General features: G+C 36.2%; 1 protein-coding gene across 6 annotated transcripts in view; it reads left to right on the forward strand.

The window, feature by feature from the left end:
• The window catches only part of WDFY3 (WD repeat and FYVE domain containing 3), a 325,015-nt gene that overhangs the window by 159,786 nt on the left and 144,688 nt on the right, over positions 1-20,541 (forward strand). For all 6 annotated transcript variants that reach the window (XM_069093019.1, XM_069093035.1, XM_069093044.1 and 3 more), the window contains one exon: positions 2,310-2,487. In XM_069093019.1, coding sequence (XP_068949120.1) covers positions 2,310-2,487 — 178 coding nt within the window. The remainder of the gene's footprint in view (positions 1-2,309; positions 2,488-20,541) is intronic.

Below are 20,541 nucleotides of genomic sequence, written 5' to 3' on the forward strand. Positions count from 1 at the left end.
TCTTCTATGCTTTCATCGACCAAAGATAGCATAGCCAACTATAGCTTGCATCCTGCACAAGAACAGGGTCCAAACTGACACCATCATGTGGCTATGATAGATTTCTAGGTAGAAGGGACGTTGGAGGTTATTTAGTTCAAGCCTTTCATTTTTACAGATGACAACACTGAGAACAAGGGAGGGTAAGTGATTTTCCCCAGGTCCCATAGCTAGTAAGCCTTGGAAACGGGTTTTGAACCTAGAACTCCTAATTCAAGAGTCAAGATTCCTTCTGCTGCACTCCCACTGCCTCTTTCAGTACAGTTTACTCCCAGCGTGCCAACTTCTTCCAAGCAGAAGAATTGTCTGGGTCGCCAAGAAGTGACAAGACTTCCTCTTTGTAACAACCATCCTGTGTCTGAGATGGGATTTGAACACAGGTCTTAACTGTCTCTGAGGTCCATTATACCATGCTGTTTCACATTCAGCAGAAATGATAATATGTGTATATATACATCTATGTATGTATGTATATTATAACATTTTTGTTTAACAGAATTTAGAAAGGAAAGCTTTTTTATCTCTAGTCTTTATGTCAAAACATTTTATCATCTTTTTACGCTTGTTTTTATTATCAGTTATAGTCAGAATATCTTCAAAGTGTGAGCAAATTAAGTCAATTTAAGATCTTCTGAAAATAACACTTGGTTTAGAACATATTATTCTCATTTCCAAATTAGGGAGACTTAGCTCCCTAGTGACATATTGTCATATGTCTCCTTTAGTATTGCTTCAGTCATATTAATCATGTGGGGAAATTCATACATTGAATGTGTGGTATTTGTTAAGCGTCAGTTTTTCTAAGAACTAGAAAGAAAAAAACTAGCAAATACCACCGTGAAAGTACTAACATTTTTGATCTGATTAAATACCATATCCTCTTGTAGGGGGAGAGTGGATTAATAACTTTACTTCACTATTCACTCAGAATGACCAGGAAAAAATGAGCAGAAAGGACCCTTCTGGCAATATGAGTGCTGGAAGACAAAGGTTACAAATTTGCTGGCGTGTCCTCTATATTCTGATGAGGTTACTTCTGATAGAATAGAGGCAAATTCCACCTTGTTATTTTAAGTTTAGGGTGGAAGATGATAATGTGATGTTGAACTGTTTCTGAGCTTATTCTCTTAATGAGTTTGGAAGTAAAGCAATTATTGGAAGAGATTGTTGAAAAATCAGGAGGAAAAAAGCTGCACTCTTAATGGGGTGTTGGGGTAGCAAAGGCAAAGATGAACTTACCTTTGAGAAAACAAGTTTAATTTATTTATAATATTTGAAGTAGTAGTACTGACTTTCTTAGTATTTATAAAAAGAATGATGCTTTCACGGAGCAGTTAAAACACTAGGTCTGTCTATGTCAGCTGACAAATCATTGAATTCAAAGCATCATTTAATCTGCAGTTGTCTTGTGAGGGAAGTTGATTTCAAACAGATAATTCCAAGAAAAAGTCATTGGAACAGGGATCATTTCTAATGCTTCAGATTCAAGTAATCATTTCTCTTTGTATCCCATTACCTTAAGACACTGCTTGTTTCTTAGTGCCAAAATCAGTAGAAAATATAGAAAAATCAAATTTCAGAAGCAGAATATTAAGTTGTATTGGTTATTGGAAGGAAAAGCACATGGCCAGACAGAAAATTGCACACAAAACATCTAGTCAGACTTCATTGGTATGAATTATCTCTCTAATGTGAGTGCTATTAGATAGCATCTTCCAAGTGGAAAATGGGGTATGTAAAAAGAGGGTGACAACTCTTGGCCAAGTTCTGAATGCACCCCAAGAAAAAGCCTGTTCTAGCTCCCAGATTATCACCCTCATTGAACACTTATGGATTGACTAACTTTGGTTGCCTTTGGGTTCCCAGTAGATTGACAAAGAGCATGAAAAGAAAAATTCTCATTTTAGCAATTGGTTTAACTTCCTCCTCCCATCAAACTTTATCAGAGCTTCCAACAAGCATTTATTAGCGTGAGTATTGAATCACTTTGTTTTTATCTCTTGCTCTTGACCCATAACATCACGACAGTAGGAAAAGTAAATGAAAAAATGAGTGTCTAAAAGATTCACTAATTGGGTTCATATTCCTGAATAATCGAAAATTAATGATAAACATTTTAATGCAGTTTAGCCTTAAGAGATGGCATCACCCAATTCTGAAGTATAGATTTTTGCTTTTTGCATAATACTACATAAAAGAAAAAAGTAACAAATAAGCAGAAGTTTTTATTGTAGGCAGACGTGAAATTCTCCTTCCTTCTTGTTCCATAGGCATGCATATCATTCTGTTTCAACATCCTCTGGGTACCCTTCCAAAAATGTTGCTGATGTGAAACAGCAGCCAGCAGCTTCATCTCTCCAGAGTTCTGATGCCGTTGTCATCCATCCTGGAGCTATGCTTGCCATGCTGGACCTCTTATCCTCTGTTGGCTCGACATCACAGCCAGAAGTAAGGATGTGTCTTCATATATTGAATGATTGAGGTGGAATGGATGTTGAGGGTTAGGGGTGGTAGGGTGAAGTGGAAAGAGGCTAAGAGGATGATCAATCAATCGACATTTATTAATCACCATCTTTCCCTGCTTGCTTTTCTAAGGTAGTGCTTACACTGTGTGCCTGATTGTCCTGTATGTTGATAGATAACCATGGAAGTAAACTGCAGATATTTTTTCATACACATAAGATGGATCCACATGTGACATTTATGTACTTGGTAGCTAGCTTTTTCTGAGTACCCAAGATAGAGTATTCATAGAGATTCTTTAGACTCCACAGAGTTTTGCTTTCTGTGTTATATTTTCCAGGACAAAATTTTTGTCATGCTTTCATTGTCTGCATTCTGTTAGGCTTCTACCTTCTTCTGTATGGAGAATGGTCCATTGTCTTATTGTTATCACACATTTTGTTTATTAATAGTTTTTTTTTCCTGACTTCTTCCATAAGGAAATGAGTAGGAAGCTTCTTAAATTTTCATGTTTTTGTTCCTTTGGATTGAAGAAAAGACCTTTTCTCCAGGGCGCAATAATTATCAATTTTGTGGATAATATCAAAGTATTGTGACCATATGACAAATATTCTCCCTGACAGTTGTGTTTTTTAAGACCATTCTGCTTTTCTCCAATATAGCATAGAACTTTGTACTCCTGACTGTGAATTACTTTGGGCACTACCAGTGATTGTGGAAGCTCCTTGCAAATCCTACTTAGTAGTAAATAGAATCAAAAAGAAATGTGATGGGTATACTATATAACCCAGACTAATTCTATTTTTCTCTTTTGTTTTTATGAACCTTGAGATATTGATCATATTTTGAGATACCAGTGTAACAGCAGACGGGCATTGACCCAGAAGGGCTCTGGATTATGCATTGAATAGATTCACTTCTAGGAGAGTCTCTCCACTAGCAGAAGGACATGGGCTTTACTATCCCATATAGTATTCTCATATTGTCTTTCTGTACTCTCCCACTTCAGAACTCCAGAGATAATTTAAAACAGGGCAGGCTCAGTTCTAGGGGCTCCCCAAAACGGGATGGAGAGGCACTCAGTATACAGTGCTGATAAGACAAGCATGGCTGTTCACAAGAAATGGTTAAAACACAAAAGATTTCATAACTGCACATTGACAAAGACTTAAAACATGACAAAGTAATCTAGAAATTCCTATTACATTCTCACAGAGGGTTAGTAATTCCAGCATTAAAATGGGAAACATTGTGGGGGCTGTTAAATATGCATTTTAACTTCACTTTGTCTCTACTGTACAAACAGCTCCCTGAAAGCCAGTTCTAGGGCTCATCCTCTTTTTGTGGGTCATCTTCTCTGATACATACACTCAAGTCAGGATGTCTGTGGCCCCAATGCAATATTTACAGCACTCACAATCGTGATAAAGACCATGACTATAAATATCGCATGATGTTCAATTGTAAAATATAACAAACTTTCCATATAGAGGACAGAACTGAAACATTTATTTAGACACCAGAAAACCAGATCCCCAAACCAGTAAGCTGATTCCAACATGTGTACCAAAGATATTAAGAAGCCATAATAACGCTGAGAGCCACAGCATCCTTCAGCCTTCCCAAAAACCAATACAAGATCAATATTTATTCACAAACCTCTCTCTCTCCTTGCCTGAACATCTTCTCTCCCCCACCATCTCACTAGCTCTGGCTACCAGCATCCTGTGGGCTCTGCTTCCTTTTAGCAAACTCCTCTCACCACAGGCTCCATGAGACTAGATTCAGCCTATTAGGGAGCAGGGTTTATTGTCACAGCAGGGAAGGTTCCTGTGGGTTCTGCTGTACCCTTTAGCAAATTCCCTCCATCACAGGCTCTATGTGATTACATTCAGTCTGTTAGGGGGCAGAGTTTACTTTCAAAGCATGGAAGGTCTTCAAATTCCCCCCAGGTCTATTAAGAAGCAGGGAAGATCTTCAGATTCCAATTTCCATTACAATGTCCCAGAGAGAGAATCCTATGCCACATGTTCTGAGAGATTGGAAGAAGAGAGTAAGAACAGAAATGATCCCTCCTTTTCAAGTCTATAGAATATGTGACTCTTCCTGGCCTTAGCAGTCAATAAAGGGATTATTTTGTAACACTTGTCCTTCACTATAGTATCACATGTGTCCCCAAGAGGATCAGAGTGCAGTGTGATGTTGGTTCCATAAGTTGTGATATAGTTAGAGTAGATGGGGGGGGAGGGCATGTCTGATTCACCCTATTGTGCCTGAATACTAAGTCACAGCTTACCTTTCTGCATTTTCTGGTGTTTGAGCTGAGTCTTGAAGGAAGATAGGGATTGTAAGAGACAGAGGTGAAGGTGGAATGCATGCCAGTCATAGCAGGTGTAAAGTAATGGAGATGAGAGACAGAGTACCACATAAGAGGCCAATTTGGCTGAAACATAGTGAGGATGAAGTGTACAGTATTGTGTCTTTAGTCTGGTGAGGTAGGTTGTGAAGGGCCTCAAGAGCCGGAGAGGAATTTATATTTGCTTCAGAGTTAGTAGAGAACCACCAAAGTTTATTAAATAGGGGAGGGAAATTGTTAGATCTATTCTTTAGGAATCACCTTGGCAACTGTGATGGATGATTAAATGGCTGTCACTTGTTTATCAATACCCTTATCCCGCTAGTTGACTAATGCTTACATTTATTTTTATCAACCTGAACACTTAGATATTTTCATTCTAATCAATACAGTCTTAACTCTTTTTCATTAATCCTTTAATTAGCTCAAGATCCCAGCCCAATTTATCAAAAAACTGTTAATAAATCAGAAAAAAAAAGCCTTCTTTCCCAATTCCATGTATGGAGATTACTCATATATAATTTTGTACAAATTAATATGAATAATAAAGCAAATGTGTACTTATTTGTAGTCTTACCTCTTTGAGGAAGATCATGGCCAGAGCTACCCGAAACCCTCAGTGTAATAGAAGTTGACTTCATATTCACTTCTAGAAACCCTGTTTCACAATTAAGCTCATTTCAGATAATCGATAAATTTTTTTAAGAATCTTCTACATATTTCTCCTCAAGATACAAGTTAAATTTGGTCTCTCAGTTAAAAAACTAGGTCAGCACTTTTTCTTGTTTCTTTTTGGGTCAACATTGGGAAGCCTTCCAGTGTGCATTTGTATTTACCAGCCCTCACAGACTCTTCATGGTTGTCTTTACAACATCATTATTAAGATAGTTGTAACAAGGAAGATCATCCTTACATTCTTCTCTGTCTTCTCTACAGACTCCTTATAGATCCTCATAGATTAAATTCTCTCTAAATCCACAATTTAAACTGTTTAAGTTACTAACAAAAACGGCCATCCTTACCATTCCATTTGGCTCTTATAGATAAAGTAACAATATCTATAGTGTCTGTAGAAAAACCTAGTGAAAGTATATGTGGCTAGGTATTGATATATAGATAGAAAGACCTAGACAACATATATTTCCAAGCACACACACACACACACACACACACACACACACACAAATATATCTACAAATACAAATATATGCAATACATATATATGTATATATGTAAATACAATTTTATATATATATATACAATACAAATATATGTGTATGTGTGTGTGTGTACACACTCACACACACACACAAATGAAACAGTCCCTGATCTCAAGAAGCTTACTTTATAATAAGGGATCTTCCTTAAGGTAGATTATGAAGTAAGCTTCTTGAGATCAGGGACTGTTTCATTTGGTTTTTTATGCCCACCACTTGTTATGGTGTTACATAATAGGCCCTTAATAAGTGTTTGTTGATTGATTGATTGATGAATTAAAAAATTTGAACTCCAAATATAAAACTCAAGGGGAAAAAAAAGATAAAAAAGAAACAAGAGAAAACATAAATTCAATAAAGTTAAACTGTTTATATTTCTATATGGCAAGATGATATTTGTAACCTTTAACTTTATTACTATAAGAGCAATTAGAAGGAGTATATGTAGACAGATGATATGGACATAACGTGACTTTGATGGGATGATACCTAAAAAAACAAAATAAAGAGGTGAGAAAGAAATTTGCCTTGGAAGAAAGAGTGGGGAGATTGAGTGGGGGCAAATTTTCCCACATAAAAGAGTCATGAAAGAGTTGTTATGGAGGGATGGTGGGCAGAGCTTGAACCTTATTCTCATCAAAAATGACTCAAATAGGGAATAACATACATGCTTAGTTGGATTTAGAAATGTATCTTGCCCTATGAGGAATAAAAAGGGGTGGGATCATAGAAGGGGGAAGGAAGACCAATAAAAGGGAAGGTATATTGGAGAAGACTGTGATTAGAAGTAAAACACTTGTGAAGAGGAAGAGGATGAGGGGGTAAGTGAAAAGGAAGAGATAAACAAGCAAAAAATAGCATGGAAGGAAATACACAGTTATCTTAACTGTAAATGTGAATGGAATGAACTCACCCATAAAATGGAGGCAGATGGTAGAATGGATTAAAAACAAGAATCCTGCAATATGTTGTTCACAAGAAACACATTGAAGTGGAGAGATACACACAGGGAAAAGGTCAGGGGTTGGAGCAGAATCTGTTATGCTTTAGCTGAAGCAAAGAAAGCAGGGGTAGCAGTCATGATTTCAGACAAAGCAAAGGCAAAAATAGTTCTATTTAAAAGAGATAAAGAAGGAAACCATATCTTGCTGAAAGGTTCCATAAACAATTATTACTAAACATATATGAATTAAATGGTATAGCATCGAAATTTTTGAAGGAGAAGTTGAATGAGTTATAGGAGAAAATAGATAATAAAACTATACCAGTGGGGAAACCTTAATTTTTACCTCTCAGAACTAGATAAATTTAACCAAAAAATAAACAAGAAATTAAAGAAGTGAAGAAAATTCTGGAAAAACTAGTTATGAAAGCTCTCTGGAGAAAATTGAATGGGAATAGAAAGGAATAAATATCCTTTTTCCTCAGTAACATATGGCCCCTACACAAAATTTGACCATGTATTAGGACATAAATACCTCATAATCAAATGTAGAAAAGCAAAAATAGTAAATGCCTCCTTTTCAGATCATAATGCACTAAAAATTACATTCAATAATGGACAAAGGAAAAAGAGATTAAACATTAATTGGGAAATAAAATAATCAAATCCTAAAAAACAAGTGGATTAAAGAATAAATCATAGGGGTAGAGCCAAGACAGCTGCATAGAAGCAGGAAAACTCCCTGAGCTCCCCCCATAACCACCTCAAATACCTATAAAATATGACTCTAAACAAACTTTAGAGATACAGAACCCACAAAGTGACAGAGAGAAACAAATCTCCCTCTGAAGGCAAGCCCTCCAGGTGGACAGGAAGGGTTCATCACAGCTCACTGGGAGCCGAGCCCATCCCGGCATGACCCCAATCAGCAGCTAGAGCAGATGCTCTCATAGACTGGATCAATGGCAGCTGTGGTAGTTTCCAGAATTATCAAACCATAAATGCCAAAGAGAGAGTGAGAGCTCAGTGTGGACTTTGGGAACAGGGGGTCCAGGAGCATGGTCCAGCCTCTCCCTCCAGAGGGACAAGCAGCTGAGGTGTGGTGGCAGGTGCCGCATGGCTGCTTCAGAGTTCCTGGCCTGCAGATTGTAGGGGGACCCAAGCAACCATTCTGAGGGGTTATCGCTATTGATTTTAACCTGCTTGGATCTGGATTGCTGTCTCGGGTGGAGATCCTAGGGTGTGAGACCAGGTGCCAGAGATGGTGGAGGCTTCAGAGAGGGCACCCAACTAATAGCTCCAGCAGCTATGAAAACCCCAGTGATTTGGTACAAAGCTCTCCTCTCTGGAAGCAGAGTTATACTGTGGCAAAAAGCTCAAAAGTCAAGTAATTGGTTGGAAACATGAGCAAGCAAAGGAAGCAAAGCAAGCTCAGAAATCTGACTTTAGAGCCCTATTTTGGGGACAAAAAGGATCAAAGCATGGAGTGGCAGGAAGACAACAAAGTCATATGCACCAAAAGCTTCCAAAAAAAATGTGAGCTGGTTGCAGGCTATAGAGGAGCTTAAGAAGGATTTTGAAAACCAAATAAGAGAAGTGGAGGAAAAATTGGGAAGAGAAATGAGAATGATGCAAGAAAATCATGAAAGGAGAGTCAACAACCTGATTGAAGAAAATAACAGCTTAAAAAATAGACTAACTCAAATGGCAAAAGAGGCTCAAAAAGCCAATGAGGAGAAGAATGACTTAAAAAACCGAATTTGACAGATGGAAAAAGAATCTCAAAAGCTCACTGAAGAGAATCATTCCTTCAGAATTAGATTGGAGCAAGTGGAAGCTAGTGACTTTATGAGAAATCAAGATACTATTAAACAGATCCAAACAGATGAAAAAATAGAAGGCAATGTGAAATATCTCATTGGAAAAACTCTGACCTGAAAAATAGATCCAGGAGAGATAATTTAAGTTATTGGACTACCTGAAAGCCATGATCAAAAAAAGAACCTAGAAATCATCCTTCAAGAAATTCTCAAGGAAAATTGCCCTGATGTTTTAGAACCAGAGGGCAAAATAGAGGTTGAAAGAATTCGCTGAAAAAAATTTGAAAGAATTCACCAAAAGGGAGAGATAGATCAGGGTAAATTATCTCATACAAAAGAGGCAAGAGAAAACTATTAAAATGGAGGAGAAGAGCAGGAAGGTAAAAGGGAATGGGACAACCTTACTCTCATTGAATTTGGCTTAAGGAGGGAATAACATATATGCTCAATTGGGTATCTTACCCTACAGGAAAATAGAGGGGAAGGGGACAAGAGGGGGGATGGTAGAAGGGAGGGCCAATTGGGGGAGAGGGTAGTTAGAAGCAAACACTTTTGAAAAGGGAAGATGCAAAGAAGAAAATACAATAATTGGAGGGTGGGATAGGATGGAGGGAAATATAATTAGTCTTTCAGTATATAACTACAGTGGAAATGTTTTGTGTAACTACACATGTACAACCTATATTAAATTACTTATCTTCCCAGTGGGGGTAGGTGAGGAGGGAAGAAGGGAAAAAATCTGGAACTCAAAGTTTTGAAAACAAATGTTTAAAAGATTTTTTTTTTTTTAACAGGCACCTGGGAAATAAGTTATATAGGCACTGGGGTATAGAAACCCATCTTGCCCTCCCAGAAAGTTAGGGGGTGGCAGGGGAGGATATAAGAGAGAAAAGATTGGAGGAAGGGGTGTTGAGTAGCCTTGCTATTTTGGAGTGGGGGATAGGGGAAAGACAGGAAGAAAAACTTTGTAACTCAAAATCTGGTGGAAATGAATGTTGAAAACTAAAACTAAATAAATAAATTGGAAAAAAGAAGCCACTTTAGTCAGCAAGTGCTGGACTTACTTGCCAAGCAGAGAGGTATGGCAGCCCAGCATGCCCCAATGGAACATGTACCTTGTTCTATACTATTAGAATATAAACTCACTTGTAAAATCTGGTTGAGAAAGATGATGGAGGGCTATGGGCATTTACAGATGAAATCAGCAGGGAAAAAATAAAGAGATTAAAAAATAAAAAAAAATACATTCTGGCACTGGCTAAGATATAGGTGGATCAGTGGAATAGATTAGGTATAAATTATATTATAGTAAGTGTCTGTAGTAAATTTAGTATGATAAACCCAAAGAACCAAGTTTTTGGAACAAAACTCAATAGTTTGACAAAAACTACTGGGAGAATTGGAAAGGGGTATGACAGAAATTAGGTATAGACCAACATCTCACACCATATGCTAAGAAAAGATCAAAATGGGTACATGATTTTCATATAAAGGGTGATAACAGAAGGAAATTTTAAGAGCATGAAATAGTTTATCTGTCAAGATTTATGGATAAGAGACGAATTTAGGACCAAAGAAGATATTGAGACCATTACAAAATATAAAATAGAACATTTTGATTATCTAAAATTAAAGTTTTTATACAAACAAAACCAATGCAAACAAAATTTTAACAAAAGCAGAAAACTGGGGGGGAATTTTTGCAACAAGTTTCTCTGATACAGGTCTCATTTCTCATATATATACAGAGAAGTGAGTCAAATTTATAAAAATATAAGTCATTCCCCAATTGATAAATGGTCAAGGGATACGAACAGGCAGTTTTCAGACAAAGAAATCAAAATTACTTATTTTTTTGCTTTTTGGAGGGCAATTGGTGTAAAGTGACTTGTCCAAAGTCACACGTCTAGTAAGTATGCCAAGTGTCTGAGGCTAGATTTGAACTCAGGTCCTCCTGACTCCAGGGCCGGAATCAAAATTATTTATAGACACATTAAAAAATACTCTAAATCAGGGCTTCTTAAACTTTTCCCACTTAAAACCCCTTCAGCTCTTAAATTGTGATTGCAACCCAGTTTAAGAAATGCTGTTCTAAGTCACAATTGATCAGAGAAATATAAATTAAAACAACTGTGAGGTACTACCTTATGCATATCAGAGTGACTAATATCACAGAAAAATAAAATGTTATGTTGGAAGAGATATGGGAAAACTGGGACATTAATGCATTGTTGATGTAGTGGTGAACTGATCTAGCCATTCTGGAGAGCAATTTGGAATTGTGCTCAAGGGGCTCTTAAATTGCCTTTACCTTTTGATCCAGCAATACCAGTGCTCAGTCTACACCCAAAAGACATCCAGAGAAAGGGAAAAGGACCTATTTGTACAAAAATATTTATAGCAGCTTTTTTTGTGGTAGCTAGGAATTGGCAAGCAAAATAGAGAATGGCTAAATAAACTATGGTATATGAATGTGGTGGAATATTATTGTGCTGTAAGAAAAGACAAGCAGGATGATTTCAGAAAGACTTATGTGAACTGATGCACAGTGAAGTGAACAGAACCAAGAGAACACTGTACACTGTAACAGCAATATTATACAATGATCAACTATGAATGATTTAGCTATTCTCAGCAATAGTGATGCAAGACAACCCCAAAAGACTGATGATGAAGCATAATATCCACCTCCAGAGAAAGGATTGCTTTTGATTGAATACAGACTAAAGCATGTTATTTTTCACTTTTTCCTTTCATTTTTTTCATTTATTTGATCTTCTTATATAAAATGACTAATATTGAATGTCTTACATAATTGCACATGTATAACCTGTCTAATTGCTTACTGTTCTGGGAGAGCAGAGGGAGGAAGGGAGAGAATATAGGACTCAAAACTCTAAAAAAATGTCAAGGAAAACGAATGGATATTACTTTAAGCAAATATACAAAAGTTGTAGGTATTAAAGAAAACACTACAGTGACTGGTCAGTTTTGCAGCAGTTGTTAATGTTGGGAAATATGATCATTAAAGTCTACAGTGAAACAGGATCAGTCTCATTGAAGCCCAAAGGAATGTTTGGTTGAAAATGAAGAACATTGCTAAGAAAAGACCAACCATTATTGCAGGACAGCCTAAAAACCAGCAAAGAACTTCAGAGGGACCTAGAAATTAGGGGATCTGTTGTTGATCCTTCTACATTGTGACATGGGCTTCTTGAAGTTTGACAAAACAAGACCAGCAAAGCAACAGCTAATTTTATATGAAGAAAAAAGTCATATCACTGGCAAAACTATACAAACTCTTGATTGCAAAAAAAATTTACTGATGAAATTCACTTTTTCATTTAAAACTGTGCCAAAACTTGGCCATAAATAAATCTAAATGAGTCTATAAGAAGTAGGCATTTTCTTCAATCTATGTCTTATATTGTTGTTATTTTTATTGTTGTCTGAAACTTCTAGTCCTATTTGGAATTCCTGTCTCCACTGAATGATGAATTCTGATTAGAAGCATAGTTATTCTAGAATTACAGAAATTCCAAAAGAAATGAACAACTTTAGTATGCCATATAACCATTCACACATCACAAAAGGTTAAGAAATTTTCCCAAGATTGTGATAAGAGTGCTTTAATGGCCTTGGAAATTGGTTTTGCTTCATTGAAAACCTATGGGTAATAATCATGGCGAGACTTGGAAAAATGGGCAATTCTTCAAAGGCACACTTTTAAAATTGTATGCATGTTTGTTTTAATGAAGAATTAAAGAATATTGTGCTAAAATCTGTAACTTAATGCCAAACCATTTGTAAAATAGGTAATTACAGAAAAAGGGGAGCATATTGTACTTTTCAAAACTTTTAAAGTTTCAAGTTTTGTTCTATATCATTTAATCTGATTTTGTCTTAAGTAATTTTCATAAAAACCGCTGTACCTGTGAAAATAATTCCTATTGAAAAAAATTATTAGGAAAAATTGAGAGCAGTCTGGTTGAAATTAGTTTTAGATCAACATTTTTAAACTACAGTGAACTCAACATCAGTTTATGACATGAATGTTAAAGGTCATACCATAAAAACATTCAAATGAGTCAGATCAAATATCTTTCATCAGTATAACTAAGGGTTAAATTATTTTTTTTCAAAGCTTATTTTTTGTATCTTTTATTTTTAAATCACCTTTATATCCCTTATTCCTGTTCACAGAAAGCCACCCCTCATAACAAAGATTAAAAGAGAAATGGGCCAGGGAAGGGGAAGTTCAGCAAAATCAACTGACTGCTCAACCTTGTTTGATGTATAGAAATGCTAATCAATCAGCCAGTTGGCATTTATGAGTTTCAAGCACTGAAAAAAAAAAAAAACCCAAACCTTTTTTTAATCATCTGTATACCAGTATTTGTATAGTCTTGCCAATGATACAGATTGTTTTCGTGGCAGTGGTTAGCATTTTCTTAGCTTATCTGTGGTAAAGCTTGGCTGTCAGTTATATATAATCTTCAGTTCTGTTCTTTCCATTTATGTTGTTGTAGTCAGTGAATATATTGTTTTCTAGGATCTACTTTCATGCTGTATCAGTTCATGCATGTCTTCCCAGTGTCCTCTAAATCTGACTTTCATCCTTTCTTAATGCCACGATGATATTTGTTCAGCAATTCCCCAGTGATGGGCATCCATTTTGTCTCTTATTCTTTGCAGAACAAAAAGTGTTGTTACAAATAGTTTTGTCCAATTGAATCCTTTTTGGGGGATGAATTCTTAAAGGATACAGATGAAAAAATATATCTTTGATTACTTTTTCTAAAGTATTATACCCATAGATATGGGTATAATTCATTGTTTCATGAGTTCTCGCCGATAATTGGAATCACAAGCTTTTCATGCCTGCTCATCTTGTGCGACTTTTATTCATATTCATCTAAAAATTTGCTATGGGGATTTACCCCATATGCCAAAGATCTTTATATCTTTCTTCTGTCAATAACTCTTTGGCTATCTACTTGTCATCTGTTATTTTTCTAATTTTGATTACTTAAAATTGAAAAACTTTTGAAAAAATAACGCAGCTGGGGATAAGGACAAGTAAGTTTGTTGACTAAGAAAAAATTTTAGTTATAGCTTATCTCTGATATTGGAGCTATAAAGGTAAACTAACAGAAATATATTACTGAAAGCCATTGGCAAGTTGATAAATGTTCAAAGAATAGAAACAAACAGTTTTTAAAAGAAGGATTACAAACTATTAACAAACAGGCATGAAAGAGTCTTTTAAATCACTCATAATAATAATGTAAATGAAAATAACTGAAGTTTTAACTTACACATAATACATCATTAAACCGAAAGTGACAAAATATTGGAATAGTCAGTATTGGAGAGGTTACATAAAGATATTCATTATATTAGTATACTATTGGTTTAGATGAAAGTTATCTAACCATTCTAAAAGTAATTTGGAATTAGCTCAGATACTTATGAACATGACCCTAGTAGGCATATGCTGCACAGAGTATTTCAATAAAAGAATGACCCCACTTATGCAGAAATATTTATAGCAATAGCACTTTTTTATTGTAATAATGGTGTAAAGGAATATTACTGTGTTCTAAAAAATGATTAGCAAGAGAGAGAAATGAGAAGCCTTATATGAAGTGATAGAAAGTGACCTAAACAGAGTGAGGAAAACAGTATACATGTGTTTATATGGATGTAACTATGAGAGTATAATAAGCAAGCTTGGTTCCAAAGAAGAGATAAGAGAAAGCACTTTCCTTCTTTCAGAGGTTGGGGCGGGGGAGGATCTATGGAAATGAAACATGGATATCATGATTTTTGATATATTCGTTAGTTTCACTCGTTTCTCTGTCTCTGTCTCTCTGTCTCTCTCTCTCTGTCTCTCTCTCTCTCTGTCTCTCTCTCTCTTTCTCTTTTGCTTTCTCTTTCTCCTCCCTCTAATAATAAGGGATGGCTCCTTTGGGAAGCCAACAGGGGAGGTAAACATTGGGAAATATAGATAATGTAAAAACAAACAATAGCAATGAAGTGCCTTTTATAACACTTTATTAAAAAGCCAGAGACAGATTTTTATTTATGGGAAGCAGATAGAATATCCTGGTATTCACCAAACGGAATGGATGTGACTGATTCTGATTAATGGACAAGGTATAGTCTCAGAAGCCCACATATTCAGAAATGTAAAAACTGTCTTAAACACTACACAGGGTAACTAAGCAAAGAGGAGACTTTGCATTTTCACAGCATTCAAAGGTTCACTGTAACAAACCAGTGCATAACAGAATTTCAACTTCAGTCATATAACACTAAAGACAGTCATTTGATGATTGTCCTGTTTTTCTATACAAGCCATGTCCTAGATTATCCTTGCAGTTCTACTTTAGAATGTAGTCCTTATTTCATGTACTCAGATCCACTCTGCTTCTACCCTTTCCTATATCTGTTGCAGGTACCACTAACCCTAATCATCCAAGTTTAAAATCTTGGGGTTATCCTTAATTCCTCACTCTTCCCCATACTGTATATTGATTCTGTTGCCAGATTTTATTGTTTCTACCTGCATCTGTTTTTCATGTCTGTCCCCTGTTCTGTAGTCATATGGTTACCACCCTCATTCAGGCCCTCAATTACTTCTCACCAGAGCTATTGCAGCCCCTCTCCTCATTGGGCTTCTTCCCTTAAGCCTCTCTCCTCTTCAGTTTCTCTTCCTAATAGCTGCCAAAGTCGTTTTCCTAAAGTTCATGTCTGACTATTCATGTCTGACTATATCACCCAGCTATTCACTGAACTTCATATTCTCCCCATTGCTGCTAGGGATCAAATATGCACTGTTTTGTTTAGCTTTTAAAAAGTTTTCATTAATGTTATTTTTTTCATCATTATAATTTGCCCCGGTATCCTCACTCCCCGTTCCAGAAAGCCATCCCATATAACAATGTTTTTAAGGGGGGAAAAATGAGGTGGGAGCAAGAGGAAGAAAAATCAGCACAACTCATCAATCCATAAAAAAAGAAAAAAATGCTAAAAATGTGTTCAGTGTTCTATATTCATGTTTTATATTCACTCCACCTCTGCAGAGGTATGCAATGGGATTGTCTTCTGTAGTTCTTATTTCAAGCCATTCCTGGTAAAGCGTGGCTGGTTTTTGTGGGGGAGGGGCTCATCTTTCAAATTACATTGTAGTTATTTTGTATGTTGCTTTTTTGGCTCTGCCTTCTTCGTTCTCCATCCATTTATGTTGTTCTTTCCATACTTCTTTGTATTTATCACATTGGCCATTTCTTTTTTTTTTTCTTTTTGGAGGGGGGTAGGCAGGGCAATTGGGGTTAAGTGACTTGCTTAAGGTTACACGGCTAGTGTCAAGTTTCTGAGGCCAGATTTGAAATCCAGGGCCAGTGCTCTATTCACTGCGCCACACAGCTGCCCCAACGTTGGCCATTTCTTATAGCATAGTAATACTCCATAACATTCATGTGCCACAGCATTTCAGCCATTCCTTAATAAATGGGCATCAACTTCGTTACTTGGTCTCTTTTTCTTTTCCTTTTTCTTTTGCTAGAAAGTAATAGTTTCAATATTTTGCTGTATATGGGCATGTTTATCTCATCTTATGGACATTTAAAATTTTTTATTTGCCTTAAACCCAAATTGCTTTCCAAAATCGTTGTACTGATTCACAGCTCCACCAACAATGCCCTTGTGTACCTATTTTCCCACCACCCCTCTAATATGGACTGTCCCTGTCTTTTGTCATTTTTGACAGCAGGATATGAGGTGGAATTCAAGATTTGTTTTGACCTGCATTTCTCTTATTAGGGATTTGGAGAATTTTTTCATGTACTTTTTAATAATTTATCATTCTTTTGTTTCTTGTTTGTTTGTTTTTGTTTTACTTTTTGGAAGGGGGAGGGCAAGGCATTTGGGGTTAAGTGACTTGCCCAAAGTTAACGGCTAGTAAATGTTAAGTGTCTGAGACCAGATTTTTATTCAGGTCCTCTTGACTCCAGGGCTGGAGCTTTACTTACTGTGCCACCTAGCCACCCCCAATAATTTACCATTCTTTCAAGAATATTTTGTTCATGTGCTTTGACAACTTATCTATTGGTGAATGGATTCTGGTGTTTTTTTCCAATGGAAAAAATATCTTTGTGTCATATGTAAATAAACATGTGTATTAGATACCAAATACTCATCAGAGAAATTTGATACAATTTTTTTTCCCATTCAACAACTTCCATTCTTTTATCCCAAGTGTATTAATTTTGTTCATGCAGAAACTTTTCGGTTTCATGTGAGCCAAATTATCTATTTTAACTTTTGTAATTGCCTCTATCATCCTTTGTTTGGTTAATAATGTAGCTCTTTCCTATAGCTGATGATTTACTTCTTGTCTAATAATTTATAACATTCATTTAGAATGCGTTGTGGGGGGGCCTTGTTGGTGCAGTGAATAGAGCACCAACCCTGGAGTCAGGAGGATCTGAGTTCAAATATGGCCTCAGACACTTGACACACTTACTAGTGTGACCTTGGAGAAGTCACTTAACCCCAATTGCCCTCCAAAAAGCAAAAAAAAAAAAAAAGAGTACATTGTGGAATGTAGCATAAATTATTAGTCTAAGTCTAATTTATGCTAGACATAAAGATATAAAAAGCTGTTTGCCAGTTTTTATCAGTGAACTTTCCTAAAGTAATCTCCTAAGTAAATTTCCAGTTTATGGAATATTAAGTTATTGAATTCCATTGTTTCTTTTCTCCTTTGTCTAGTCTATTTTATTCATCTACTTCTCTTTTTTAAATCAATGCCATTTGGTTTGATGACTGCTGCTTTATAATGTAATTTGAGGTCTAGACATGTTATTCCCCCTTTCACCTTATCTCTTCTCATTATTTCTTTGATGTAGATCTTTTATGCTTTCAAATGAATTTTATTAATTTATCAGTTTCTATATGCTTTTCTAAATTTGATTCTTTGGCATTAAAAGTGTAAACTCACTAGTAGTAATGTCATTTTTTATTATATTGGCATGACCCAACCTTGACATTTTTCCATCTATATTTAAATTATCCTCTCTTTCTTTACAGAGTAATTTATAACTGAATACTTAAAAGTATTTTGTGTTTTTTGGCGGATTGATCCCTAGATATTTTATTTACTTTGTATCATTTAAGATACAATTTTATTGCTATCTTTTGTTTTTTCCTAATCTTTATTTCCCAATGCATAATCCCCTCCTTGACATATGTAGTATTTTGTACTTATTTGCAGTGAAGTTTCCATTTCTGTTACTGCTTCTTAGATTTTGTTATTTTTGTAAAAATGCTGTTTGTTTTTAAAAGAATACCTCCCATGACATTTCTGTTTATACAGTGTCTTACCTCATGGCGCCAGACTTAAGTGGATCCCATTCTCACACCCTCTCTCCTATAAGTCTTCTTCCTGAGAAATCACAGAACTAATTCTTTGTCATTTGTAATCCTTATCTTGACTAGGGTGTAGCACATGTTCTCCTCTCTTTCCTCCCCTCTACCTTTCTATGTCCCTTCCCATTCTACAAAAACACTGACTCACCTATGGCCAAGTATTGGGAGGTTTGATCCATGATATTTCAAGCTTGTTTCTCCTCTGTTACTTCTTCTACTTTATTTTTACTTTCACCTTTGTGAAAGGATAAAAATGCTTTCACACCTATTTTTGTATCATTAGGAAAAAAATCTCTTAATCTCATGATTTTATTTTTGTTTTTAACTCAATAAATTTCTTTCTTTTTTTTTTTTTTAAAGCAGTTGGAGTTAAGTAACTTGCTCAAGATTACACGGCCAGTTATTTTTTGTGTGGGTGCCAAGTATCTGAGGCTGGAACTGATCCCAGGTCCCACTCTCCTACTCACTCACCACCTGGCCACCCCAATAGATTTCTTTCTCTCTCTCTCTCTCTCTCTCTCTCTCTCTCTCTCTCTCTCTCTCTCTCTCTCTTTTTTTACTTTCCTTTTTTCCTCACTTGGGGTAATTGATTTCATCATCTGTGCCTTCTTTGGATGCTGTGTTTGTTTACTTTTCTTGCATTTTAATTGTCTGGAGTGTGTGCAAGGAAAACAATTTGTCTGGCTTTCTTTGCAGGAATGCTTCAAAAGTGCCTTAAATTTAACCATTTGGTTTTTGTAACACATTATTGCCTCCTGTGATGTTTCTTAGGTCCATCATAGTCTTGAGTCTTTTTGAATTTCCTTTCCTTTATATTTGAAAGTCTCTCCTGGTAACTTACATTTGTTGTTTACTCTTTTTCTTTTTTTTTTTTTTTTTAAGCAATTGGGGTTAAGTAACTTGCTCAAGGTTATGTGGCCAGTTATTTCTGGGTGTGGTGCTAAGTGTCTGAGCCTGGATTTGATCCCCAGGTTATCCCAACACTGGAGCTGGTGCTCTTACTCGCTGAGCCACCTGGCCGCCCCATTTGTTGTTTACTCTTAAGAATCGTTCAATTTAACCACTATGTTTCTTGGATTTTGTAGCATAGGCTTTTTTTTCCTGGAAGCAGTGTGTGTGTGTATTTTGTCTTCTGTGTTTAGAAGTTCTGAATAGTTTTCTCATTTTGTTTCTTGCATCATGATGTTTAGCTTTTTTTGTGACTTTTTTTGTTCTTCTGGGATCAACATATGTTGTTTGTATGAATATCATGTTTTCTTTTAATAATACTGGTTTTTACTTTTCTCTTTCTAAATTTTCCTCACTTTTCTGTATCGCATTTCTAATCAGCTCTTTTTTGTCCTTTGTTGATATGTGGCACTGTGAATTCAAGGTTTTTTTTTTCTGCTAATTAGTTTTTCTGTTCATGCCAAAAATTTTGCTTTTGCAATTCTTATTCCTCTTTTAAACTATTCAGAAACATCCTGCTGTAGTTCCAGACTCACTTAGGAATCCCCAAGGTCCTATGCTTCATGGAGTGTTGAATAATTTTTGATATTTATTTTACAATATTTAATCTTAGCTAACTGGATTTATTTAGCTGAACTTGAGGCTGTATTCTCACCTTAGGTTTTTAATTGGGTTTTCTTCCTCTCAATATATTTGATCATTTTAGTCTTTTTCCTTCTGTTCCCCTATCATTCACATTCTGAATCCTTCCTCTTTAGTGAGGATTTTCCTATGACTGGGCCTGAAAGCTCTCTCAGACTCCTCCCCTTCTGCGGAGTTCCCAGTTTGACATCCTTCATATCTAGCCCAATTGACTTGGGAAGTGATAGAAAGAGATCTGGACCCTTTCCCAGGCTTAAAGGAATTCTGTATGGGCTGGGCCCTGTTCTAGTCCCTTCCCATCCATAGCTCTCTGGCTGATATGTTGCAGCAAAGTCTTTTGGCCCTGCAGCCAGAACCACTTTGTTTGTCCACATCCCAGGAAGGCAGGTAGACCATCTTGAGGTTCCTGTGAGTCCATCGATTGGCTTGTGTAACCAGTGCCAGGTGGGTGGGTTTGTGTCTGTTTGTATGTGTGTAGGCGGGGCTGGGCGTGGGTGCTGTATTAGCACATGATAGATTATGTGTTAATGATTAGACTTTCTTGCTTTCAGTTGATCGGAGTTTTTGCCTGACTGGGACTCTTGTTCCAGACTGTGACAATAGCTGGAGTGGTTTTTGTCCTTTGCTTTTAATTCCTGTTTTATAGAGATTTGAGAGGTCATGAGGAGTGTAGAAAGT

This window comes from Petaurus breviceps, unplaced genomic scaffold (genome assembly GCF_028583685.1).
Source record: "Petaurus breviceps papuanus isolate PSGF00001 unplaced genomic scaffold, PetGlider_PUasm1.0 126, whole genome shotgun sequence".
Classification (NCBI taxonomy): Eukaryota; Metazoa; Chordata; class Mammalia; order Diprotodontia; family Petauridae; genus Petaurus; species Petaurus breviceps.